Source organism: Cherax quadricarinatus, chromosome 34 (assembly GCF_038502225.1).
Source record: "Cherax quadricarinatus isolate ZL_2023a chromosome 34, ASM3850222v1, whole genome shotgun sequence".
NCBI lineage: Eukaryota > Metazoa > Arthropoda > Malacostraca > Decapoda > Parastacidae > Cherax > Cherax quadricarinatus.
Genome location: NC_091325.1, coordinates 31226681 through 31254286, shown reverse-complemented (window position 1 = coordinate 31254286; position 27606 = coordinate 31226681). Strand labels below are relative to the sequence as shown.

The 27606-nt window shown below is 42.3% G+C and overlaps 1 protein-coding gene across 1 annotated transcript in view; it reads left to right on the top strand.

Moving 5' to 3' along the window:
* The window catches only part of LOC128693665 (synaptogenesis protein syg-1-like), a 244980-nt gene that overhangs the window by 127322 nt on the left and 90052 nt on the right, over positions 1-27606 (top strand). The window contains exon 4 of the mRNA XM_070091248.1: positions 6081-6239. Coding sequence (XP_069947349.1) covers positions 6081-6239 — 159 coding nt within the window. The remainder of the gene's footprint in view (positions 1-6080; positions 6240-27606) is intronic.

Genomic DNA, 27606 nt, shown 5'->3' with positions numbered 1-27606 from the left:
CACTTGTGCACTGTATGTAAATTGCAAGGTTGCGCTGAAATGCAACTGCTTACAAAAATGTTACACAGGGCTTGAAGAGCTGACTGACTAATTCAGGCTGAATAATTCGCTAAAAGAATGGCTTACCCGAATGTACAGTATCAGGTCAATAGAACCAATAAAAGTTGTCACAAGACACTGGGAGATGCTAAACAAGCCACTGTTTACTTAACTGCGGGTTGCAGACAGGCATTCAACAATGTACAGTTGTGGAGATACACTGTAGAATGCAGGAGGGTAATATGGCTTCGTCTTCGAGTAAGAGATAATGGTAGAGCTACAGAAATAGTCTTGGTAAAAATACACTTATTATCGCTGCTGGGCGCTAAACACAATGGCAGCTGCGTGGAGAAGCAAGGGATTTGGCAGGAATCTCTGAATGCTATGAGATGTAAGCAAAGACTCGAGAATGTGGCTGAGGGGCTTATGTTGAGGAGGAGATCTTGTGTTCAAGCACGTGTACTGACTCTAGCTTAGATACAAACTCTGAACTTTTCTGTTTTTGGTGAACAATACGAGCATATGGAATATGAACAAAATTAAACGCACTGAATGTAGATAAGTGAGGAAAATATTATTATTTTACAGTACACATAAAAATATGAAAACTTAAGTAATCGATGGCTACAGAATGTGCTCACATTAAAAAAAAACTTTATAAAGTTCCTGCACAATGGAAAATGAGCTGGAGAGTAGCAACTGCAGTCGTGATGTGGAGAGAGAATGTTGGTGCTGGAGACAACAGGATGCGGTTACGCTGGGATGCATGCTGCTGATGTGGCTTGTTGGTGATGCTGGCTTGGAGTCACATATGGCTTAACATAGCCGGGGTTTTCCAAACTCGCGGTGAAACGTCGTAAATAACACAGCTGGGTCAGCAAAATGTGTTGAATACAGACTGAACATCTCACTACCTCACTACACATACACCCCTGTGTATGTGTAGTGAGGTGCAGCTAGCCTGATTGCTGTAACCCCACGGTAGACACTCGAGGACTGATGAAGTACTCACTGAGCCAAAAACACACCGATATACCTCACCTCTAACTGCTGTAGCTTGCAAGGGCGTCGGGACGCTGAACAAGGGCTGACGACACTCAGATGCGGGCTGTGTACTGAGCTGGTAGTGAGGTTTCCACCTGAGATGATGCCGTGTCGCGTATGTCCTTTTCTGAGCATAAATATGGATGGGAAAACGTCTCTGTCGTCTAGTAGAATGCTGGGACGAGCTGTGAACGCAGTAGGTATGCATATGATGTCAATGAAGCGAGATGAACGTAGACCTTAACTCACCCCTTGGGACGTAATTTCCCTTACTCTGCTGGGAACACCGCTGCCACCAGTGTTATGAGGTCTTCTTGTGGATAGGTCGCCGAAGGTAATGTGGAGATTACCCATACACCTGTAGACTAGAGGTGGCTTTATTAACAAAGAGAGTACACTAGAAAAACGCTTGTTGGGGTAGAATGAAAAGTGAGAGCTTGTCGCTAGGTCTGACCTAGAGGCCTGACCTCCGTTGGACATTTCTGAAACCATGGTTTAGGCCAACAATTATCCCTAGTGGGAGGTATGTGAAACAGTAAGTAGGCATACTGTCTACAATTACGGCGTTATTTTAAACTATATCTTTGAGATATATTCTGTTGTGTATTGTCCCAAGCTTCCATAGATCTGAGTAACTCTATCAACCTTACATCCCACTGAGATCTATTTCCACAGGCATTGTTTATTAATGTTTTCCACATACTGGCTATTTTCCTTGCAAAGTATCTTTCAGAACTGCTAGTGTTTCAAAAAACGCGATTTCTAATAAGCTTAGAGATCTCCAGTGAATACTAGAAAGGACTGCCCTTCTAGCATCCAGCCTGTTACTGGGTTTTCGTAACAATTAGTCAGTATCCTTGTCCAATTATCCATTAGAATTCAATAAGAATTATTAGTGCTTCAGGATTACGACTGGTAGGCTACTAACTAGAGAAATTAAAATTTAATAAATTTATTAATAATTAAGTTGTCTAGGAGTGTATCAAATTAAATTAAATTAAATTAATTCCAGTAATCAAAATAATATTAATCACTTCTCTCGTGTACAGTATTATTGTGCTGAAAGCACATATCTCATATTTATGTCTTAAGTACCGTCTGGTACATTAACATTTAATAATACTATATACATATAAGTTTATGTGTGTGTGTGTAAGTGCTCTAAGTAGTTCGGTATGTCTCACGACTCTACTAGACTTAAACAAGTGACTGACAAAGTCCTCACATAAACTAACTTCTTGACCAACTGGCAATCAGAACAGTCTGCTTGAACAATAAAAAGAATGCTAAGCCCAATAGCAATATAAAAAGCAACTGCAACACAGAATCAGGAACAAGGAGATAATATAACGACACTAAGTAGGGACCATCAGCAGATCCTCCACAAAAGTCACAAAACTCCCATACTACTGAATCTAAGTTCAGCATAAGAAAATACCCGACTGTGATAATACACAGATACCAGTACAAGTTAGGTCAGAAGCTACAGCTCAGGACCTGAGTTGCTCAGAGTGTCTAAGAGACACACAACCTCAGTGCAACGTCGAAAATCACTAAGTCTATACAATGTTCTGTGAACAGAGTCCCTCAGAGCCTACAACAATAATGAGACAGAGACGATCTTCCAACAAGAGCCAATAAGGGAGATTTAGACACTTGTCAGGAATGCGTCCAACCACCAAGAGTCTAGACCAGACTGAATACTTCAGGCGAGGTGTGATCACCCCCCCCCTCGATCACGTGATAGCTCCGTGGACAGTTGCTGCCCAGCAACACAGAAGCCGGCAGAGTAACGAGCCACCAGCGATAATTACAGTAGTTAGACAATCAAGACTTGACCTATGAGCACATAATATGTTATATCCTACCTAACAACATAACTAAGTCAAATAATAATATAAAGCAGTATATTTACGATTTAGCTATTATCGCAAATATAAGCAATATAAAATTATATGAAAATGTAATATACATTATATACATATACATAATATACATCATATACATTGTGACCCATTCAGGGGTTGCAACACTAGTTACGATCGCTCAGGCCCACTTGAGACAGTCTAGGGATCATAAAACTGGGAATACGAAATGCAGGTTTAAAACAAGTGAGTTGTAAGTTTCGCTTTAAAATCATTATTTGCAGAGTTGCTCCATCTTGAAACTCCTGGTAACCCTTGTCTTTCACTGTCTTGTAGACATTTTGTTGATCCTGTTGATTTATGTATCAATTTCCATCACTGTTCTTTTGAAGACTCTGTATTCGACTCAAGAAGCCTACTGTGTTGGCGAAACGTTTCGGAATAAGGATACCTAGCTGCTGCACATGTGTCTCACTTATCCGCCATAGGTACATTGGTACGAATTTGTATGTTTTGTACATTCATCTTACAGTAAAGTTCCTTACTTATTTTCATACAACACTTTCTTAAAAGCATGTTCCCTCTAGTTTGTGTTTTTTGGAAGTAACTGGAAAACTGATAATTTCGAAGTGTCGCGTCTGAATAGCTTCAGCCTTTCTATTTTGCTAACTTAGTGATGCTATCTCTGAGGCTGTCATGTTTAATGTGCTTTGAATTTTCGAACACTTTTTTCTTTTTTTCTCTCTCTCTTTGAAGCGTCTGAATTAGATTTGGGTTGTGTATGTTCTACTTTAATATTTTAATTAGTTTTCATATGATGGTTTGTAAATGACTTATCATTTCACTGAAATCTTCATTGCTAATATTTAAGTGAAGTATGAACTTAAACCGCACTCTGCCCTATTTCTTACGCGTTCATTGAGGCACATGCGTCTTGGGTTATGTAATATCAGAATATCTTTCTTCGATCGTGATCAACTGAAGTACATCTGGTTCTTTCTTCTTCAGTGGGCATTCCAGAAATGTACATCATTTGCATAAAGAATGTTCCAATCAGTGTGTTATGTCAGCAATTGTTATTTCTTCATGCTTTTACAAGGTTCGATTCATCTCGAAAAACTCGTGAAATGTGACCTAATCTTCCAATCCTGTGCAAAAATCGCACAATCATTGAAAACCTCGGCAGGCAAGGGAAGGCTGTTTTGCATGGTGGGAGGATTACATTCTTGGTCTCTAGCGACCTTGGCAAAGAATGTCGTCTCTCCACAATGCTTTAAACATCTTCCATCAGCTGAATCTTTCACCAAATTCCATTGTTTTAAGATGCACTTTCAGATCATGACATGGACGGGGAAGGAAGATGATAGTGATCCTTTGAACTGGAGTAGAAGATTTGTGAGGATTCATTTTTTTCCCATAACGTCTCTCACGAATGTTGAACAGAAGATATGAACTTCCATGTACTTATGTACGTGGATCCTGCCAACTTACAGAGCAACTTGACGATGCTTCTGAGAACTTTGCTGAGACTTTACAAGTTTATACTTAACTTTTTTACTGTTGAGTTCATAATGATCTTAAAAATTTATCATGAGTTTCATTTAGTAAGATTTTTCATTGTATCTTACTGTATATATTCTCTGAAATACTTTGTTATGAAACATGTCAACAAAGTTATTCTCAAAAATAAGATTTTTCATATTTTATGAGCCTGAAGGAGCATTTGGGTGTTATATTAGTGATGACTGTTGGCAGCCATCTTTGATTTAAGGTCTGGGGAGTCGAACTGATATTCTGTGGCACTAGATTTAGATTTTGCCACCGAAGTGGCTAGTTTATTGTGCACCCCATATCCATCCTGTGGACGGTAGCACAAGAGCTCTATGGCACTAATGAATTCTTTGATCCTTATAACCGTAGATTATACAGAAAAATCATTGTTCTAAACCTAACAGTAAGATCAGTTGTGATTACCTAGAAATTAACTCAATTTTAACCACATTCCATTGGTTAGATTTTGGTAGAATTTACTGAGGGTCTGATGATATATTGACCAGAATATAATTAATCATCAGTTCAGTAAAACATCTTACGATGAAGTTCACTAAACTTTTCTTTTCATCGCATGAGAGTATGAGAAGAGAAGTTTGTTTAATTCTCTATAATCCCACCTGTGTCTTCTGTTGTAAATTCCAGTTATATTGGAGTTCGTGGTCATGTACTTCATTTGAGGTTCATTCATATCACTTCAAGAATAAATTGTCTATCACAAACCCGACGTCAAGTGATGTAGTGAAGATGTTAGTGGAGGGTGATAGATGTCACCTGATGAGTTGCATGTGGGTGTTAGTTTCTGAACTAAGAGATAATGAAATTCTCACCTTGTTTACATATGCTAGACTGTTTGACATTACATGTATGCTTGAAAATGCCAAGTTAAGCCACGAAGGTACGTTCCTTGAAATGAAATATTTCAATATAATTTAAAAATGAAACTAAGACGAACACATACAAACACACACCTAATAAAACTGTTAATATATACAACACTAACACCAAAAACTACTTGCATTACCAACTTTGAATAACAACTTCATCATCTAATTCCTCAATTAACACATAACACCTCACTTCCTGTACAATATTACATTTTCACCATTCTAAACAACATCTGAACCTGAGTTGTCTTCGTTGAAAGTACCACCATAACGTTTAAACTCTACTCCCTAACACTGCCAGTGATTCCCATTTCCTTCCCAATATGTGATCTATGATATTACAAACACCAGCACTAATATCTCATTAATAATTAATCATTTACTAACTCTCCCTCCTCCCAAGTACATAACCACTTCCAACACTCTCCTTGGTAGCAGTTAACGTCACCCACAATTCCCTCTACAAATCTCTACCTCCTTCCGGGTAACAGCAGGTACCACCAAATACCTGGACTAACTCAGGCAGGTGATTCACAACACCCTCCACTAATACTTCTTCCCCCTTCCAAGCAGGTGATTTCTAAAGCTTCCACCTCCGAAGCAGAATCGATAACGAACTCAACTAATCCTCATGCCCTAAGCTCTACAGGTGACATCTAACACCTTCCACTGACTCGGATTTCGTGCCCTGCAGGTGATCCTCGCTACGAGGTAGTTGAGGACGAGCAAGAAGAGGGTGTAAGGAACATCTTGGTGATCCATGACGCTGATACTCACGACTTTGGTGCCTACAACTGCTCAGTAGTAAATGAGTACGGCGTCGCCAGGAAGCAGATCAGACTTAACAAGGAAAGTGAGTATTATTCTACTGATCGTAACCATACTATAAAAAAAATAAATATTTATAGCTTTTCCATCCTCGTCACCTCCACTAGGTGAAATTGTTGCAAAAAACTGCAATAAAAGAAAATGAGATAAATATTGTTTGCTCTGTAAGCTTGGTGCTCACCATAGGAGATGGGTAGTGTCGCCCCGATACTTGATTCATGAAGCTTCTGGTATTGTTTATATCTCTCGCATGGATCAGAAGATGCAGTGATTAATTACTATCATTAAACCTCATCGTTTACGTGTCTCGGGATCCTTCAGCTTGAGTCAGTATTTTAGCAAAAATGTGCATTTTTTTATATTTTTTTTTCATCTGCAGAAGTCCAGACCTTACCAAATACATTATGGTATTTAATATTTATTATAAAACCAGATGATAACGATAACCCGTCGTTACGAAAAATTGCTGGTCCTCGTAAGAATTCTTTCATAAGCCATCCTCTACATACCCTTGCATTCTTTTGCACACGCTGGTGAGTGAGCAACCTCTAAGTGGATGCTCGTGGATTGGTTGCATTTCTGTAAAAGTTACCAGGAAAAGCGTCACGATACACGTACCGGTACTAGTGAGTGACCAGGTTTTTTTAAGTTTGTGCAGAATACAAAGCATATTGCACAACAAGTTAAATTTTAAGTTTATCACACTCAAAATCGAGAAACAAAATAATGAGCATATCATCGAATTTAACGATTTTTTCAAATTTTTGTACTAGAAAAAAAGAGGCCAAACTATAAAAATGAATAAAGATTATTACTTAACAATTTACAGAGTATAATATTTTGTGTCCCCAAAATATAAAAAAAAATCACAGGAAGTATTAAATATGATTATTTACTTAAACTGAAATCAACTGATGTTTGTATTCACCTAAAGAGTTAAGAATCCGAGAAGCCTACCCGGATATCGTAGCTTGTTTGTTAGCACACTTACCTCACGCACTGAGATCCGTAGTTCGATCCCCGGTACGGGTGGAAACGTTGGCCACGTTTCCTTAAGACACCTGCTGCCCCTTTTGACCTAGCAGTAAGTAGGTACCTGGGTGTTAGCCGAATGGTGTGAGTCGCATCCTGGGGACAAAATTAACCTAAGTTTCCCGAAATGCTCTGCATAATCAGGGACTTTCTATAGTAGGTCATTATTGTCAGCTAAGTCTGTATAAGTTGTATCAAGTACCTGTACAAATGAACATTATTATTAATATTATTATTATCTGATATTAATACCAAACCTTGCTGCTCTTTGCATTTCATTAAGTTTTTGAATGGTCTAAGAGATCTTTTGGATGCTGCTGGATTGGCTGATGTATGGGCGGGGTCACCTGATGAAAAGACATGTACAAAGGGAGTGGGGGGGTGGGGGGGCTCAAAAACCCACTTCTCAAGGACTCTGAAGGAAAATATTTTCTTCGTGTATGGAACTAATTCAATACATTTATTAAAAGTTAAATGTATTGAATTAGTTCCACACAAAACGTTTGAACACTGGTGACCTTTTCAATTTTCTTACAGAGACATGTAAAGTACATCATATATAACGGATGTGCAGATATGTCTTAGTTCCATAGTTTCAGTATTATCATACCTGTAATAATGTTGGTAGAATTACCGACAATATGTAAAGTAAAAGGACACAAGCGCAACTGTGACATTTTTATTATGGCAACGTTTCGCTCTCCAGGAGCTTTGTCAAGCCGTTAGGGCTTGATAAAGCTCCTAGAGAGCGAAACGTTACCACAATAAAAATGTCACATTAGTTGCACTTGTGTCCTTTTACTTTACATTATCATACCTGTGCATATTATTATTATTATTATAATCAAGAGGGAAGCGCTAAACCCGTAGGTTTATACAGCGCCTATGGGGGGGGTGGAAGGCACTCAGACTTAATTCAGGGAACTGGAGCACAGATCCAATTCCCTACATCAAGAGCCCCTCACCAGCGTCAAGGAACCTTCCTTAAGGGGATACCTCTGCATAGATTGAAAATCTAAGGAATACACGCAGATCATTGATGGCGTCTCTGGTTATACATGAGCACTGCCGATGCTGACATTCTCTTATTGTTACCTGATAAACATGTATACAGGATTACCAAAAACATGAAAGGATATAATGTATTATTTTTCACTGCATCTCCCACTACAAACTCTTCATAAGAAGAAATTAGTTCAAAAATTTCTTGCTCCCTTACAAAAGAGAATGTAAAAAAAATTGTAAAACATTGCCAGTATCAACTCACAACTTGGTAAAACAAAATGGCTTTTGAATATATACATTTTAAATGATTCAGATCATTATTTTAATAGGAAAAAACAAGAATCACCTACCTTTATGAGATAAATGTTGATGAACGTTCAAATTTAATTTCCATCGGATAAAAGAAGTCACAAGTGTTTTGTATATACATGTATATATATTGAGAGTAAATATTCAGTATGTGAGAGTAAAAATAGATGAAAAGTTTATTATTCTTAAGATCCATAAAGACTGTTCGCTGGACATTGTTTCTCTTCTCTCATTTTCATTATAAATAAAGAACTGTTGACATCCGTGGTGGTGGCTGCCTGACTAGTAATAAAGAACTGTTGTTATCCGTGGCGGTGGCTGCCTGACTAGTAATAAAGAACTGTTGTTATCCGTGGTAGTGGCAGCCTGACTAGTAATAAAGAACTGTTGTTATCCGTGGTGGAGGCTGCCTGACTAGTAATAAAGAACTGTTGTTATCCGTGGTGGTGGCAGCCTGACTAGTAATAAAGAACTTGTTATCCGTGGTAGTGTCAGCCTGACTAGTAATAAAGAACTGTTGTTATCCGTGGTAGTGGGTGCCTGACTAGTAATAAAGAACTGTTGTTATCCGTCGTGGTGGCAGCCTGACTAGTAATAAAGAACTTGTTATCCGTGGTAGTGTCAGCCTGACTAGTAATAAAGAACTGTTGTTATCCGTGGTAGTGGCTGCCTGACTAGTAATAAAGAACTGTTGTTATCCGTGGTGGTGGCAGCCTGACTAGTAATAAAGAACTTGTTATCCGTGGTAGTGGCTGCCTGACTAGTAATAAAGAACTGTTGTTATCCGTGGTAGTGGCTGCCTGACTAGTAATAAAGAACTGTTGTTATCCGTGGTGGTGGCAGCCTGACTAGTAATAAAGAACTGTTGTTATCCGTGGTAGTGGCTGCCTGACTAGTAATAAAGAACTGTTGTTATCCGTGGTGGTGACTGCCTGACTAGTAATAAAGAACTGTTGTTATCCGTGGTAGTGGCTGCCTGACTAGTAATAAAGAACTGTTGTTATCCGTGGTGGTGGCAGCCTGACTAGTAATAAAGAACTGTTGTTATCCGTGGTAGTGGCTGCCTGACTAGTAATAAAGAACTGTTGTTATCCGTGGTGGTGGCAGCCTGACTAGTAATAAAGAACTTGTTATCCGTGGTATTGGCAGCCTGACTAGTAATAAAGAACTGTTGTTATCCGTGGTAGTGGCAGCCTGACTAGTAATAAAGAACTGTTGTTATCCGTGGTAGTGGCTGCCTGACTAGTAATAAAGAACTGTTGTTATCCGTGGTAGTGGCTGCCTGACTAGTAATAAAGAACTGTTGTTATCCGTGGTAGTGGCAGCCTGACTAGTAATAAAGAACTGTTGTTATCCGTGGTAGTGGCAGCCTGACTAGTAATAAAGAACTGTTGTTATCCGTGGTAGTGGCTGCCTGACTAGTAATAAAGAACTGTTGTTATCCGTGGTAGTGGCTGCCTGACTAGTAATAAAGAACTGTTGCTATCCGTGGTAGTGGCTGCCTGACTAGTAATAAAGAACTGTTGTTATCCGTGGTGGTGGCAGCCTGACTAGTAATAAAGAACTGTTGTTATCCGTGGTAGTGGCTGCCTGACTAGTAATAAAGAACTGTTGTTATCCGTGGTAGTGGCTGCCTGACTAGTAATAAAGAACTGTTGTTATCCGTGGTAGTGGCTGCCTGACTAGTAATAAAGAACTGTTGTTATCCGTGGTAGTGGCAGCCTGACTAGTAATAAAGAACTGTTGTTATCCGTGGTAGTGGCTGCCTGACTAGTAATAAAGAACTGTTGTTATCCGTGGTGGTGACTGCCTGACTAGTAATAAAGAACTGTTGTTATCCGTGGTAGTGGCAGCCTGACTAGTAATAAAGAACTGTTGTTATCCGTGGTAGTGGCTGCCTGACTAGTAATAAAGAACTGTTGTTATCCGTGGCGGTGGCTGCCTGACTAGTAATAAAGAACTGTTGTTATCCGTGGTAGTGGCAGCCTGACTAGTAATAAAGAACTGTTGTTATCCGTGGTAGTGGCTGCCTGACTAGTAATAAAGAACTGTTGTTATCCGTGGTGGTGGCAGCCTGACTAGTAATAAAGAACTTGTTATCCGTGGTAGTGGCTGCCTGACTAGTAATAAAGAACTGTTGTTATCCGTGGTAGTGGCTGCCTGACTAGTAATAAAGAACTGTTGTTATCCGTGGTGGTGGCAGCCTGACTAGTAATAAAGAACTTGTTATCCGTGGTAGTGGCAGCCTGACTAGTAATAAAGAACTGTTGTTATCCGTGGTAGTGGCTGCCTGACTAGTAATAAAGAACTGTTGTTATCCGTGGTAGTGGCTGCCTGACTAGTAATAAAGAACTGTTGTTATCCGTTGTAGTAACTGCCTGACTAGTAATAAAGAACTGTTGTTATCCGTGGTAGTGGCTGCCTGACTAGTAATAAAGAACTGTTGTTATCCGTGGTAGTGGCTGCCTGACTAGTAATGAAGAACTGTTGTTATCCGTGGTGGTGGGTGCCTGACTAGTAATAAAGAACTGCTGTTATCCGTGGTAGTGGGTGCCTGACTAGTAATAAAGAACTGTTGTTATCCGTGGTCGAGGCAGCCTGACTAGGAATAAAGAATCCTAGTTGTGACTAGAAATAAAGAACTGTTGTTATCCGTGGTGGTGCCTGCCTGACTAGTAATAAAGAACTGTTGTTATCCGTGGTAGTGGCTGCCTGACTAGTAATAAAGAACTGTTGTTATCCGTGTTGTATCCGTGGTGGTGGCAGCCTGACTAGTAATAAAGAACTGTTGTTATCCGTGGTAGTGGCTGCCTGACTAGTAATAAAGAACTGTTGTTATCCGTGGTAGTGGCTGCCTGACTAGTAATAAAGAACTGTTGTTATCCGTGGTGGTGGCAGCCTGACTAGTAATAAAGAACTGTTGTTATCCGTGGTAGTGGCTGCCTGACTAGTAATAAAGAACTGTTGTTATCCGTGGTAGTGGCTGCCTGACTAGTAATAAAGAACTGTTGTTATCCGTGGTGGTGGCTGCCTGACTAGTAATAAAGAACTGTTGTTATCCGTGGTAGTGGCTGCCTGACTAGTAATAAAGAACTGTTGTTATCCGTGGTAGTGGCTGCCTGACTAGTAATAAAGAACTGTTGTTATCCGTGGTAGTGGCTGCCTGACTAGTAATAAAGAACTGTTGTTATCCGTGGTAGTGGCTGCCTGACTAGTAATAAAGAACTGTTGTTATCCGTGGTAGTGGCTGCCTGACTAGTAATAAAGAACTGTTGTTATCCGTGGTAGTGGCTGCCTGACTAGTAATAAAGAACTGTTGTTATCCGTGGTAGTGGCTGCCTGACTAGTAATAAAGAACTGTTGTTATCCGTGGTGGTGGCTGCCTGACTAGTAATAAAGAACTGTTGTTATCCGTGGTAGTGGCTGCCTGACTAGTAATAAAGAACTGTTGTTATCCGTGGTAGTGGCTGCCTGACTAGTAATAAAGAACTGTTGTTATCCGTGGTGGTGGCAGCCTGACTAGTAATAAAGAACTGTTGTTATCCGTGGTAGTGGCTGCCTGACTAGTAATAAAGAACTGTGTTATCCGTGGTATCTGACTAGTAAAGAACTGTTAGTGGCTGCGTGACTAGGAATTATGAACTGTTGTTATCCGTGGTAGTGGCTGCCTGACTAGTAATAAAGAACTGTTGTTATCCGTGGTAGTGGCTGCCTGACTAGTAATAAAGAACTGTTGTTATCCGTGGTAGTGGCTGCCTGACTAGTAATAAAGAACTGTTGTTATCCGTGGTGGTGACTGCCTGACTAGTAATAAAGAACTGTTGTTATCCGTGGTAGTGGCTGCCTGACTAGTAATAAAGAACTGTTGTTATCCGTGGTAGTGGCAGCCTGACTAGTAATAAAGAACTGTTGTTATCCGTGGTAGTGGCTGCCTGACTAGTAATAAAGAACTGTTGTTATCCGTGGTAGTGGCAGCCTGACTAGTAATAAAGAACTGTTGTTATCCGTGGTAGTGGCTGCCTGACTAGTAATAAAGAACTGTTGTTATCCGTGGTAGTGGCTGCCTGACTAGTAATAAAGAACTGTTGTTATCCGTGGTGGTGGCAGCCTGACTAGTAATAAAGAACTTGTTATCCGTGGTAGTGGCAGCCTGACTAGTAATAAAGAACTGTTGTTATCCGTGGTAGTGGCTGCCTGACTAGTAATAAAGAACTGTTGTTATCCGTGGTAGTGGCTGCCTGACTAGTAATAAAGAACTGTTGTTATCCGTGGTAGTGGCTGCCTGACTAGTAATAAAGAACTGTTGTTATCCGTGGTAGTGGCTGCCTGACTAGTAATAAAGAACTGTTGTTATCCGTGGTGGTGGCTGCCTGACTAGTAATAAAGAACTGTTGTTATCCGTGGTAGTGGCTGCCTGACTAGTAATAAAGAACTGTTGTTATCCGTGGTGGTGGCTGCCTGACTAGTAATAAAGAACTGTTGTTATCCGTGGTAGTGGCTGCCTGACTAGTAATAAAGAACTGTTGTTATCCGTGGTAGTGGCTGCCTGACTAGTAATAAAGAACTGTTGTTATCCGTGGTAGTGGCTGCCTGACTAGTAATAAAGAACTGTTGTTATCCGTGGTGGTGGCTGCCTGACTAGTAATAAAGAACTGTTGTTATCCGTGGTGGTGGCTGCCTGACTAGTAATAAAGAACTGTTGTTATCCGTGGTAGTGGCTGCCTGACTAGTAATAAAGAACTGTTGATATCCGTGGTGCCTGTGGCTGTTATCCGTGACTAGACTAATAAAGAACTGTTTTTATCCGTGGTAGTGGCTGCCTGACTAGTAATAAAGAACTGTTGTTATCCGTGGTAGTGGCTGCCTGACTAGTAATAAAGAACTGTTGTTATCCGTGGTAGTGGCTGCCTGACTAGTAATAAAGAACTGTTGTTATCCGTGGTGGTGGCTGCCTGACTAGTAATAAAGAACTGTTGTTATCCGTGGTAGTGGCTGCCTGACTAGTAATAAAGAACTGTTGTTATCCGTGGTGGTGGCTGCCTGACTAGTAATAAAGAACTGTTGTTATCCGTGGTAGTGGCTGCCTGACTAGTAATAAAGAACTGTTGTTATCCGTGGTAGTTATCCGTGTTGTTATCCGTGGTAGTGGCTGCCTGACTAGTAATAAAGAACTGTTGTTATCCGTGGTGCCTGTGGCTGCCTGACTAGACTAGTAATAAAGAACTGTTGTTATCCGTGGTAGTGGCTGCCTGACTAGTAATAAAGAACTGTTGTTATCCGTGGTAGTGGCTGCCTGACTAGTAATAAAGAACTGTTGTTATCCGTGGTAGTGGCTGCCTGACTAGTAATAAAGAACTGTTGTTATCCGTGGTGGTGGCTGCCTGACTAGTAATAAAGAACTGTTGTTATCCGTGGTAGTGGCTGCCTGACTAGAAATAAAGAACTGTTGTTATCCGTGGTAGTGGCTGCCTGACTAGTAATAAAGAACTGTTGTCATCCGTGGTAGTGGCTGCCTGACTAGAAATAAAGAACTGTTATTATCCGTGGTAGTGGCTGCCTGACTAGTAATAAAGAACTGTTGTTACCCGTGGTAGTGGCTGCCTGACTAGTAATAAAGAACTGTTGTCATCCGTGGTAGTGGCTGCCTGACTAGTAATAAAGAACTGTTGACATCCGTGGTAGTGGCTGCCTGACTAGTAATAAAGAACTGTTGTCATCCGTGGTAGTGGCTGCCTGACTAGTAATAAAGAACTGTTGTCATCCGTGGTAGTGGCTGCCTGACTAGTAATAAAGAACTGTTGTCATCCGTGGTAGTGGCTGCCTGACTAGTAATAAAGAACTGTTGACATCCGTGGTAGTGGCTGCCTGACTAGTAATAAAGAACTGTTGACATCCGTGGTGGTGGCTGCCTGACTACTAATAAAGAACTGTTGACATCCCTGGTGGTGGCTGCCTGACTAGTAATAAAGAACTGTTGACATCCGTGGTAGTGGCTGCCTGACTAGTAATAAAGAACTGTTGACATCCGTGGTGGTGGCTGCCTGACTAGAAATAAAGAACTGTTGTTATCCGTGGTAGTGGCTGCCTGACTAGAAATAAAGAACTGTTGTTATCCGTGGTAGTGGCTGCCTGACTAGTAATAAAGAACTGTTCTCATCCGTGGTAGTGGCTGCCTGACTAGAAATAAAGAACTGTTATTATCCGTGGTAGTGGCTGCCTGACTAGAAATAAACAACTGTTATTATCCGTGGTAGTGGCTGCCTGACTAGTAATAAAGAAATGTTGTCATCCGTGGTAGTGGCTGCCTGACTAGTAATAAAGAACTGTTGTCATCCGTAGTAGTGGCTGCCTGACTAGTAATAAAGAACTGTTGTCATCCGTAGTAGTGGCTGCCTGACTAGTAATAAAGAACTGTTGTCATCCGTGGTAGTGGCTGCCTGACTAGTGATAAAGAACTATTGTCATCCGTAGTAGTGGCTGCCTGACTAGTAATAAAGAACTGTTGTTATCCGTAGTAGTGGCTGCCTGACTAGTAATAAAGAACTGTTGTCATCCGTAGTAGTGGCTGCCTGGCTAGTAATAAAGAACTGTTGTCATCCGTGGTAGTGGCTGCCTGACTAGTAATAAAGAACTGTTGTCATCCGTGGTGGTGGCTGCCTGACTAGTAATAAAGAACTGTTGTCATCCGTGGTAGTGGCTGCCTGACTAGTAATAAAGAACTGTTGACATCCGTGATGGTGGCTGCCTGACTAGTAATAAAGAACTGTTGTTATCCGTGGTAGTGGCTGCCTGACTAGTAATAAAGAACTGTTGTTATCCGTGGTAGTGGCTGCCTGACTAGTAATAAAGAACTGTTGTTATCCGTGGTAGTGGCTGCCTGACTAGTAATAAAGAACTGTTGTTATCCGTGGTAGTGGCTGCCTGACTAGTAATAAAGAACTGTTGTTATCCGTGGTGGTGGCTGCCTGACTAGTAATAAAGAACTGTTGTTATCCGTGGTAGTGGCTGCCTGACTAGTAATAAAGAACTGTTGACATCCGTGGTGGTGGCTGCCTGACTAGTAATAAAGAACTGTTGTCATCCGTGGTAGTGGCTGCCTGACTAGTAATAAAGAACTGTTGTCATCCGTGGTAGTGGCTGCCTGACTAGTAATAAAGAACTGTTGTCATCCGTGGTAGTGGCTGCCTGACTAGTAATAAAGAACTGTTGTTATCCGTGGTAGTGGCTGCCTGACTAGTAATAAAGAACTGTTGTTATCCGTGGTAGTGGCTGCCTGACTAGTAATAAAGAACTGTTGTTATCCGTGGTAGTGGCTGCCTGACTAGTAATAAAGAACTGTTGTTATCCGTGGTAGTGGCTGCCTGACTAGTAATAAAGAACTGTTGTTATCCGTGGTAGTGGCTGCCTGACTAGTAATAAAGAACTGTTGTTATCCGTGGTAGTTGCTGCCTGACTAGTAATAAAGAACTGTTGTTATCCGTGGTAGTGGCTGCCTGACTAGTAATAAAGAACTGTTGACATCCGTGGTAGTGGCTGCCTGACTAGTAATAAAGAACTGTTGTTATCCGTGGTAGTGGCTGCCTGACTAGTAATAAAGAACTGTTGTTATCCGTGGTAGTGGCTGCCTGACTAGTAATAAAGAACTGTTGACATCCGTGGTAGTGGCTGCCTGACTAGTAATAAAGAACTGTTGTTATCCGTGGTAGTGGCTGCCTGACTAGTAATAAAGAACTGTTGTTATCCGTGGTAGTGGCTGCCTGACTAGTAATAAAGAACTGTTGTTATCCGTGGTAGTGGCTGCCTGACTAGTAATAAAGAACTGTTGTTATCCGTGGTAGTGGCTGCCTGACTAGTAATAAAGAACTGTTGTTATCCGTGGTAGTGGCTGCCTGACTAGTAATAAAGAACTGTTGTTATCCGTGGTAGTGGCTGCCTGACTAGTAATAAAGAACTGTTGTTATCCGTGGTAGTGGCTGCCTGACTAGTAATAAAGAACTGTTGTCATCCGTGGTAGTGGCTGCCTGACTAGTAATAAAGAACTGTTGTCATCCGTGGTAGTGGCTGCCTGACTAGTAATAAAGAACTGTTGTCATCCGTGGTAGTGGCTGCCTGACTAGTAATAAAGAACTGTTGTTATCCGTGGTAGTGGCTGCCTGACTAGTAATAAAGAACTGTTGTTATCCGTGGTAGTGGCTGCCTGACTAGTAATAAAGAACTGTTGTTATCCGTGGTAGTGGCTGCCTGACTAGTAATAAAGAACTGTTGTTATCCGTGGTAGTGGCTGCCTGACTAGTAATGAAGAACTGTTGTTATCCGTGGTAGTGGCTGCCTGACTAGTAATGAAGAACTGTTGTTATCCGTGGTAGTGGCTGCCTGACTAGTAATAAAGAACTGTTGTTATCCGTGGTAGTGGCTGCCTGACTAGTAATGAAGAACTGTTGTTATCCGTGGTAGTGGCTGCCTGACTAGTAATAAAGAACTGTTGTTATCCGTGGTAGTGGCTGCCTGAATAGTAATGAACTATCCGTGGTAGTGGCTGCCTGACTAGTAATAAAGAACTGTTGTCATCCGTGGTAGTGGCTGCCTGACTAGTAATTAAGAACTGTTGTCATCCGTGGTAGTGGCTGCCTGACTAGTAATAAAGAACTGTTGTTATCCGTGGTAGTGGCTGCCTGACTAGTAATAAAGAACTGTTGATATCCGTGGTGGTGGCTGCCTGACTAGTAATAAAGAACTGTTGACATCCGTGGTAGTGGCTGCCTGACTAGTAATAAAGAACTGTTGTCATCCGTGGTAGTAACTTCCTGACTAGTAATAAAGAACTGTTGACATCCGTGGTAGTGGCTGCCTGACTAGTAATAAAGAACTGTTGTCATCCGTGGTAGTGGCTGCCTGACTAGTAATAAAGAACTGTTGACATCCGTGGTAGTGGCTGCCTGACTAGTAATAAAGAACTGTTGTTATCCGTGGTAGTGGCTGCCTGACTAGTAATAAAGAACTGTTGTTATCCGTGGTAGTGGCTGCCTGACTAGTAATAAAGAACTGTTGTTATCCGTGGTAGTGGCTGCCTGACTAGTAATAAAGAACTGTTGTTATCCGTGGTAGTGGCTGCCTGACTAGTAATAAAGAACTGTTGTTATCCGTGGTAGTGGCTGCCTGACTAGTAATGAAGAACTGTTGTTATCCGTGGTAGTGGCTGCCTGACTAGTAATAAAGAACTGTTGTTATCCGTGGTAGTGGCTGCCTGACTAGTAATAAAGAACTGTTGTTATCCGTGGTAGTGGCTGCCTGACTAGTAATAAAGAACTGTTGTTATCCGTGGTAGTGGCTGCCTGACTAGTAATAAAGAACTGTTGTTATCCGTGGTAGTGGCTGCCTGACTAGTAATAAAGAACTGTTGTTATCCGTGGTAGTGGCTGCCTGACTGGTAATAAAGAACTGTTGTTATCCGTGGTAGTGGCTGCCTGACTAGTAATAAAGAACTGTTGTTATCCGTGGTAGTGGCTGCCTGACTAGAAATAAAGAACTGTTGACATCCGTGGTAGTGGCTGCCTGACTAGTAATAAAGAACTGTTGACATCCGTGGTAGTGGCTGCCTGACTAGTAATAAAGAACTGTTGACATCCGTGGTGGTGGCTGCCTGACTAGTAATAAAGAACTGTTGTTATCCGTGGTAGTGGCTGCCTGACTAGTAATAAAGAACTGTTGTTATCCGTGGTAGTGGCTGCCTGACTAGTAATAAAGAACTGTTGAAATCCGTGGTAGTGGCTGCCTGACTAGTAATAAAGAACTGTTGTTATCCGTGGTAGTGGCTGCCTGACTAGTAATAAAGAACTGTTGTTATCCGTGGTAGTGGCTGCCTGACTAGTAATAAAGAACTGTTGTTATCCGTGGTAGTGGCTGCCTGACTAGTAATTAAGAACTGTTGTTATCCGTGGTAGTGGCTGCCTGACTAGTAATAAAGAACTGTTGTTATCCGTGGTAGTGGCTGCCTGACTAGTAATAAAGAACTGTTGTTATCCGTGGTAGTGGCTGCCTGACTAGTAATAAAGAACTGTTGTTATCCGTGGTAGTGGCTGCCTGACTAGTAATAAAGAACTGTTGTTATCCGTGGTAGTGGCTGCCTGACTAGTAATAAAGAACTGTTATTATCCGTGGTAGTGGCTGCCTGACTAGTAATAAAGAACTGTTGTCATCCGTGGTAGTGGCTGCCTGACTAGTAATAAAGAACTGTTGACATCCGTGGTAGTGGCTGCCTGACTAGTAATAAAGAACTGTTGTTATCCGTGGTAGTGGCTGCCTGACTAGTAATAAAGAACTGTTGATATCCGTGGTGGTGGCTGCCTCTAGTAATAAAGAACGTGGTAGTGGCTGCCTGACTAGTAATAAAGAACTGTTGACATCCGTGGTGGTGGCTGCCTGACTAGTAATAAAGAACTGTTGACATCCGTGGTGGTAGCTGCCTGACTAGTAATAAAGAACTGTTGACATCCGTGGTAGTGGCTGCCTGACTAGTAATAAAGAACTGTTGACATCCGTGGTGGTGGCTGCCTGACTAGTAATAAAGAACTGTTGTTATCCGTGGTAGTGGCTGCCTGACTAATAATAAAGAACTGTTGTTATACGTGGTAGTGGCTGCCTGACTAGTAATAAAGAACTGTTGTTATCCGTGGTAGTGCCTGCCTGACTAGTAATAAAGAACTGTTGTTATCCGTGGTATCCGTGGTTGTGGCTGCCTGACTAGTAATAAAGAACTGTTGTTATCCATGGTAGTGGCTGCCTGACTAGTAATAAAGAACTGTTGTTATCCGTGGTAGCGGCTGCCTGACTACTAATAAAGAACTGTTGTTATCCGTGGTAGTGGCTGCCTGACTAGTAATGAAGAACTGTTGTTATCCGTGGTAGTGGCTGCCTGACTAGTAATAAAGAACTGTTGTCATCCGTGGTAGTGGCTGCCTGACTAGTAATAAAGAACTGTTGTTATCCGTGGTAGTGGCTGCCTGACTAGTAATAAAGAACTGTTGTTATCCGTGGTAGTGGCTGCCTGACTAGTAATAAAGAACTGTTGTCATCCGTGGTAGTGGCTGCCTGACTAGTAATAAAGAACTGTTGTTATCCGTGGTAGTGGCTGCCTGACTAGTAATAAAGAACTGTTGTCATCCGTGGTAGTGGCTGCCTGACTAGTAATAAAGAACTGTTGTCATCCGTGGTAGTGGCTGCCTGACTAGTAATAAAGAACTGTTGTTATCCGTGGTAGTGGCTGCCTGACTAGTAATAAAGAACTGTTGTCATCCGTGGTAGTGGCTGCCTGACTAGTAATAAAGAACTGTTGTTATCCGTGGTAGTGGCTGCCTGACTAGTAATAAAGAACTGTTGTTATCCGTGGTGGTGGCTGCCTGACTAGTAATAAAGAACTGTTGTTATCCGTGGTAGTGGCTGCCTGACTAGTAATAAAGAACTGTTGTGGTATGACTAGTAATAAAGAACTGTGTCATCCGTGGTAGTGGCTGCCTGACTAGTAATAAAGAACTGTTGTTATCCGTGGTGGTGGCTGCCTGACCTGTTGTTATCCGTGGTAGTGGCTGCCTGACTAGTAATAAAGAACTGTTGTTATCCGTGGTAGTGGCTGCCTGACTAGAAATAAAGAACTGTTGTTATCCGTGGTAGTGGCTGCCTGACTAGTAATAAAGAACTGTTGACATCCGTGGTAGTGGCTGCCTGACTAGAAATAAAGAACTGTTGACATCCGTGGTAGTGGCTGCCTGACTAGTAATAAAGAACTGTTGTTATCCGTGGTAGTGGCTGCCTGACTAGAAATAAAGAACTGTTGACATCCGTGGTGGTGGCTGCCTGACTAGTAATAAAGAACTGTTGACATCCGTGGTAGTGGCTGCCTGACTAGAAATAAAGAACTGTTGACATCCGTGGTGGTAGCTGCCTGACTAGAAATAAAGAACTGTTGACATCCGTGGTAGTGGCTGCCTGACTAGTAATAAAGAACTGTTGTTATCCGTGGTAGTGGCTGCCTGACTAGTAATAAAGAACTGTTGTCATCCGTGGTAGTGGCTGCCTGCCTAGATATAAAGAACTGTTATTATCCGTGGTAGTGGCTGCCTGACTAGTAATAAAGAACTGTTGTTATCCGTGGTAGTGGCTGCCTGACTAGTAATAAAGAACTGTTGTTATCCGTGGTAGTGGCTGCCTGACTAGTAATAAAGAACTGTTGTTATCCGTGGTGGTGGGTGCCTGACTAGTAATAAAGAACTGTTGTTATCCGTGGTAGTGGCTGCCTGACTAGAAATAAAGAACTGTTGTTATGCGTGGTAGTGGCTGCCTGACTAGTAATAAAGAACTGTTGTTATCCGTGGTAGTGGCTGCATGACTAGAAATAAAGAACTGTTGTTATCCGTGGTAGTGGCTGCCTGACTAGTAATAAAGAACTGTTGACATCCGTGATGGTGGCTGCCTGACTAGTAATAAAGAACTGTTGACATCCGTGGTAGTGGCTGCCTGACTAGTAATAAAGAACTGTTGACATCCGTGGTGGTGGCTGCCTGACTAGTAATAAAGAACTGTTGTCATCCGTGGTAGTGGCTGCCTGACTAGTAATAAAGAACTGTTGTCATCCGTGGTAGTGGCTGCCTGACTAGTAATAAAGAACTGTTGACATCCGTGGTAGTGGCTGCCTGACTAGTAATAAAGAACTGTTGACATCCGTGGTGGTGGCTGCCTGACTAGTAATAAAGAACTGTTGACATCCGTGGTAGTGGCTGCCTGACTAGTAATAAAGAACTGTTGTTATCCGTGGTAGTGGCTGCATGACTAGTAATAAAGAACTGTTCTCATCCGTGGTAGTGGCTGCCTGACTAGTAATAAAGAACTGTTGTTATCCGTGGTAGTGGCTGCCTGACTAGTAATAAAGAACTGTTGTTATCCGTGGTAGTGGCTGCCTGACTAGTAATAAAGAACTGTTGTTATCCGTGGTAGTGGCTGCCTGACTAGTAATAAAGAACTGTTGTCATCCGTGGTAGTGGCTGCCTGAATAGAAATAAGGAACTGTTATTATCCGTGGAAGTGGCTGCCTGACTAGTAATAAAGAACTGTTGTTACCCGTGGTAGTGGCTGCCTGACTAGTAATAAAGAACTGTTGTCATCCGTGGTAGTGGCTGCCTGACTAGTAATAAAGAACTGTTGTTATCCGTGGTAGTGGCTGCCTGACTAGTAATAAAGAACTGTTGTCATCCGTGGTAGTGGCTGCCTGACTAGTAATAAAGAACTGTTGACATCCGTGGTAGTGGCTGCCTGACTAGTAATAAAGAACTGTTGACATCCGTGGTGGTGGCTGCCTGACTAGTAATAAAGAACTGTTGACATCCGTGGTGGTGGCTGCCTGACTAGTAATAAAGAACTGTTGTTATCCGTGGTAGTGGCTGCCTGACTAGTAATAAAGAACTGTTGTTATCCGTGGTAGTGGCTGCCTGACTAGTAATAAAGAACTGTTGTTATCCGTGGTAGTGGCTGCCTGACTAGTAATAAAGAACTGTTGTTATCCGTGGTAGTGGCTGCCTGACTAGTAATAAAGAACTGTTGTTATCCGTGGTAGTGGCTGCCTGACTAGTAATAAAGAACTGTTGACATCCGTGGTAGTGGCTGCCTGACTAGTAATAAAGAACTGTTGACATCCGTGGTGGTGGCTGCCTGACTAGTAATAAAGAACTGTTGTTATCCGTGGTAGTGGCTGCCTGACTAGTAATAAAGAACTGTTGTTATCCGTGGTAGTGGCTGCCTGACTAGTAATAAAGAACTGTTGTCATCCGTGGTAGTGGCTGCCTGACTAGTAATAAAGAACTGTTGTTATCCGTGGTAGTGGCTGCCTGACTAGTAATAAAGAACTGTTGTTATCCGTGGTAGTGGCTGCCTGACTAGTAATAAAGAACTGTTGTCATCCGTGGTAGTGGCTGCCTGACTAGTAATAAAGAACTGTTGTCATCCGTGGTAGTGGCTGCCTGACTAGTAATAAAGAACTGTTGTCATCCGTGGTAGTGGCTGCCTGACTAGTAATAAAGAACTGTTGTCATCCGTGGTAGTGGCTGCCTGACTAGTAATAAAGAACTGTTGTCATCCGTGGTAGTGGCTGCCTGACTAGTAATAAAGAACTGTTGTCATCCGTGGTAGTGGCTGCCTGACTAGTAATAAAGAACTGTTGTCATCCGTGGTAGTGGCTGCCTGACTAGTAATAAAGAACTGTTGACATCCGTGGTAGTGGCTGCCTGACTAGTAATAAAGAACTGTTGTCATCCGTGGTAGTGGCTGCCTGACTAGTAATAAAGAACTGTTGTCATCCGTGGTAGTGGCTGCCTGACTAGTAATAAAGAACTGTTGTCATCCGTGGTAGTGGCTGCCTGACTAGTAATAAAGAACTGTTGTCATCCGTGGTAGTGGCTGCCTGACTAGTAATAAAGAACTGTTGACATCCGTGGTAGTGGCTGCCTGACTAGTAATAAAGAACTGTTGTTATCCGTGGTAGTGGCTGCCTGACTAGTAATAAAGAACTGTTGTTATCCGTGGTAGTGGCTGCCTGACTAGTAATAAAGAACTGTTGTTATCCGTGGTAGTGGCTGCCTGACTAGTAATGAAGAACTGTTGTTATCCGTGGTAGTGGCTGCCTGACTAGTAATAAAGAACTGTTGTTATCCGTGGTAGTGGCTGCCTGAATAGACATAAAGAACTGTTATAATCCGTGGTAGTGGCTGCCTGACTAGTAATAAAGAATATCCGTGGTAGTGGCTGCCTGACTAGTAATAAAGAACTGTTGTTATCCGTGGTAGTGGCTGCCTGACTAGTAATAAAGAACTGTTGTTATCCGTGGTAGTGGCTGGTAGTGGCTGCCTGACTAGTAATAAAGAACTGTTGTTACCCGTGGTAGTGGCTGCCTGACTAGTAATAAAGAACTGTTGTCATCCGTGGTAGTGGCTGCCTGACTAGTAATAAAGAACTGTTGACATCCGTGGTAGTGGCTGCCTGACTAGTAATAAAGAACTGTTGTCATCCGTGGTAGTGGCTGCCTGACTAGTAATAAAGAACTGTTGTCATCCGTGGTAGTGGCTGCCTGACTAGTAATAAAGAACTGTTGACATCCGTGGTAGTGGCTGCCTGACTAGTAATAAAGAACTGTTGTTATCCGTGGTAGTGGCTGCCTGACTAGTAATAAAGAACTGTTGTTATCCGTGGTAGTGGCTGCCTGACTAGTAATAAAGAACTGTTGTTATCCGTGGTAGTGGCTGCCTGACTAGTAATAAGGAACTGTTGTTATCCGTGGTAGTGGCTGCCTGACTAGTAATAAAGAACTGTTGTTATCCGTGGTAGTGGCTGCCTGACTAGAAATAAAGAACTGTTGACATCCGTGGTAGTGGCTGCCTGACTAGTAATAAAGAACTGTTGACATCCGTGGTAGTGGCTGCCTGACTAGTAATAAAGAACTGTTGACATCCGTGGTAGTGGCTGCCTGACTAGTAATAAAGAACTGTTGACATCCGTGGTAGTGGCTGCCTGACTAGTAATAAAGAACTGTTGACATCCGTGGTAGTGGCTGCCTGACTAGTAATAAAGAACTGTTGTTATCCGTGGTAGTGGCTGCCTGACTAGTAATAAAGAACTGTTGTTATCCGTGGTAGTGGCTGCCTGACTAGTAATAAAGAACTGTTGTCATCCGTGGTAGTGGCTGCCTGACTAGAAATAAAGAAATAAAGAACTGTTGTTATCCGTGGTAGTGGCTGCCTGACTAGTAATAAAGAACTGTTGTTATCCGTGGTGGTGGCTGCCTGACTAGTAATAAAGAACTGTTGTTATCCGTGGTAGTGGCTGCCTGACTAGTAATAAAGAACTGTTGTTATCCGTGGTAGTGGCTGCCTGACTAGTAATAAAGAACTGTTGTTATCCGTGGTAGTGGCTGCCTGACTAGTAATAAAGAACTGTTGTCATCCGTGGTAGTGGCTGCCTGACTAGTAATAAAGAACTGTTGTCATCCGTGGTAGTGGCTGCCTGACTAGTAATAAAGAACTGTTGTCATCCGTGGTAGTGGCTGCCTGACTAGTAATAAAGAACTGTTGTCATCCGTGGTAGTGGCTGCCTGACTAGTAATAAAGAACTGTTGTCATCCGTGGTGGTGGCTGCCTGACTAGTAATAAAGAACTGTTGTCATCCGTGGTAGTGGCTGCCTGACTAGTAATAAAGAACTGTTGACATCCGTGGTAGTGGCTGCCTGACTAGTAATAAAGAACTGTTGACATCCGTGGTAGTGGCTGCCTGACTAGTAATAAAGAACTGTTGACATCCGTGGTAGTGGCTGCCTGACTAGTAATAAAGAACTGTTGACATCCGTGGTAGTGGCTGCCTGACTAGTAATAAAGAACTGTTGTCATCCGTGGTAGTAACTGCCTGACTAGTAATAAAGAACTGTTGACATCCGTGGTAGTGGCTGCCTGACTAGTAATAAAGAACTGTTGTTATCCGTGGTAGTGGCTGCCTGACTAGTAATAAAGAACTGTTGATATCCGTGGTGGTGGCTGCCTGACTAGTAATAAAGAACTGTTGTTATCCGTGGTGGTGGCTGCCTGACTAGTAATAAAGAACTGTTGTTATCCGTGGTAGTGGCTGCCTGACTAGTAATAAAGAACTGTTGTTATCCGTGGTAGTGGCTGCCTGACTAGTAATAAAGAACTGTTGTTATCCGTGGTAGTGGCTGCCTGACTAGTAATAAAGAACTGTTGACATCCGTGGTAGTGGCTGCCTGACTAGTAATAAAGAACTGTTGTCATCCGTGGTAGTGGCTGCCTGACTAGTAATAAAGAACTGTTGTCATCCGTGGTGGTGGCTGCCTGACTAGTAATAAAGAACTGTTGTCATCCGTGGTAGTGGCTGCCTGACTAGTAATAAAGAACTGTTGACATCCGTGATGGTGGCTGCCTGACTAGTAATAAAGAACTGTTGACATCCGTGGTAGTGGCTGCCTGACTAGTAATAAAGAACTGTTGACATCCGTGGTGGTGGCTGCCTGACTAGAAATAAAGAACTGTTGTTATCCGTGGTAGTGGCTGCCTGACTAGAAATAAAGAACTGTTATTATCCGTGGTAGTGGCTGCCTGACTAGTAATAAAGAACTGTTGTTATCCGTGGTAGCGGCTGCCTGACTAGTAATAAAGAACTGTTGTCATCCGTGGTAGTGGCTGCCTGACTAGAATAAAAAGAGCTGTTATTATCCGTGGTAGTATCTGCCTGACTAGTAATAAAGAACTGTTGTTATCCGTGGTAGTGGCTGCCTGACTAGTAATAAAGAACTGTTGTTATCCGTGGTAGTGGCTGCCTGACTAGTAATAAAGAACTGTTGTTATCCGTGGTGGTGGCTGCCTGACTAGTAATAAAGAACTGTTGTTATCCGTGGTAGTGGCTGCATGACTAGAAATAAAGAACTGTTGTTATCCGTGGTAGTGGCTGCCTGACTAGTAATAAAGAACTGTTGTTATCCGTGGTAGTGGCTGCCTGACTAGAAATAAAGAACTGTTGTTATCCGTGGTAGTGGCTGCCTGACTAGTAATAAAGAACTGTAGACATCCGTGGTGGTGGCTGCCTGACTAGTAATAAAGAACTGTTGACATCCGTGGTGGTGGCTGCCTTACTAGTAATAAAGAACTGTTGACATCCGTGGTGGTGGCTGCCTGACTAGTAATAAAGAACTGTTGTTATCCGTGGTAGTGGCTGCCTGACTAGAAATAAAGAACTGTTGTTATCCGTGGTAGTGGCTGCCTGACTAGTAATAAAGAACTGTTGACATCCGTGGTGGTGGCTGCCTGACTAGTAATAAAGAACTGTTGACATCCGTGGTGGTGGCTGCCTGACTAGTAATAAAGAACTGTTGACATCCGTGGTGGTGGCTGCCTGACTAGTAATAAAGAACTGTTGTTATCCGTGGTGGTGGCTGCCTGACTAGTAATAAAGAACTGTTGTTATCCGTGGTAGTGGCTGCCTGACTAGAAATAAAGAACTGTTGTTATCCGTGGTAGTGGCTGCCTGACTAGAAATAAAGAACTGTTGTTATCCGTGGTAGTGGCTGCCTGACTAGAAATAAAGAACTGTTGTTATCCGTGGTAGTGGCTGCCTGACTAGTAATAAAGAACTGTTGACATCCGTGGTAGTGGCTGCCTGACTAGTAATAAAGAACTGTTGTTATCCGTGGAAGTGGCTGCCTGACTAGTAATAAAGAACTGTTGTTATCCGTGGTGGTGGCTGCCTGACTAGTAATAAAGAACTGTTGTTATCCGTGGTGGTGGCTGCCTGACTAGAAATAAAGAACTGTTGTTATCCGTGGTGGTGGCTGCCTGACTAGAAATAAAGAACTGTTGACATCCGTGGTGGTGGCTGCCTGACTAGTAATAAAGAACTGTTGACATCCGTGGTGGTGGCTGCCTGACTAGTAATAAAGAACTGTTGTTATCCGTGGTAGTGGCTGCCTGACTAATAATAAAGAACTGTTGTTATACGTGGTAGTGGCTGCCTGACTAGTAATAAAGAACTGTTGTTATCCGTGGTAGTGCCTGCCTGACTAGTAATAAAGAACTGTTGTTATCCGTGGTGGTGGCTGCCTGACTAGTAATAAAGAACTGTTGTTATCCGTGGTAGTGGCTGCCTGACTAGAAATAAAGAACTGTTGTTATCCGTGGTAGTGGCTGCCTGACTAGTAATAAAGAACTGTTGTTATCCGTGGTAGTGGCTGCCTGACTAGTAATAAAGAACTGTTGTTATCCGTGGTAGTGGCTGCCTGACTAGAAATAAAGAACTGTTGACATCCGTGGTGGTGGCTGCCTGACTAGTAATAAAGAACTGTTGTTGTCCGTGGTGGTGGCTGCCTGACTAGAAATAAAGAACTGTTGTTATCCGTGGTGGTGGCTGCCTGACTAGTAATAAAGAACTGTTGTTATCCGTGGTAGTGGCTGCCTGACTAGAAATAAAGAACTGTTGACATCCGTGGTGGTGGCTGCCTGACTAGTAAT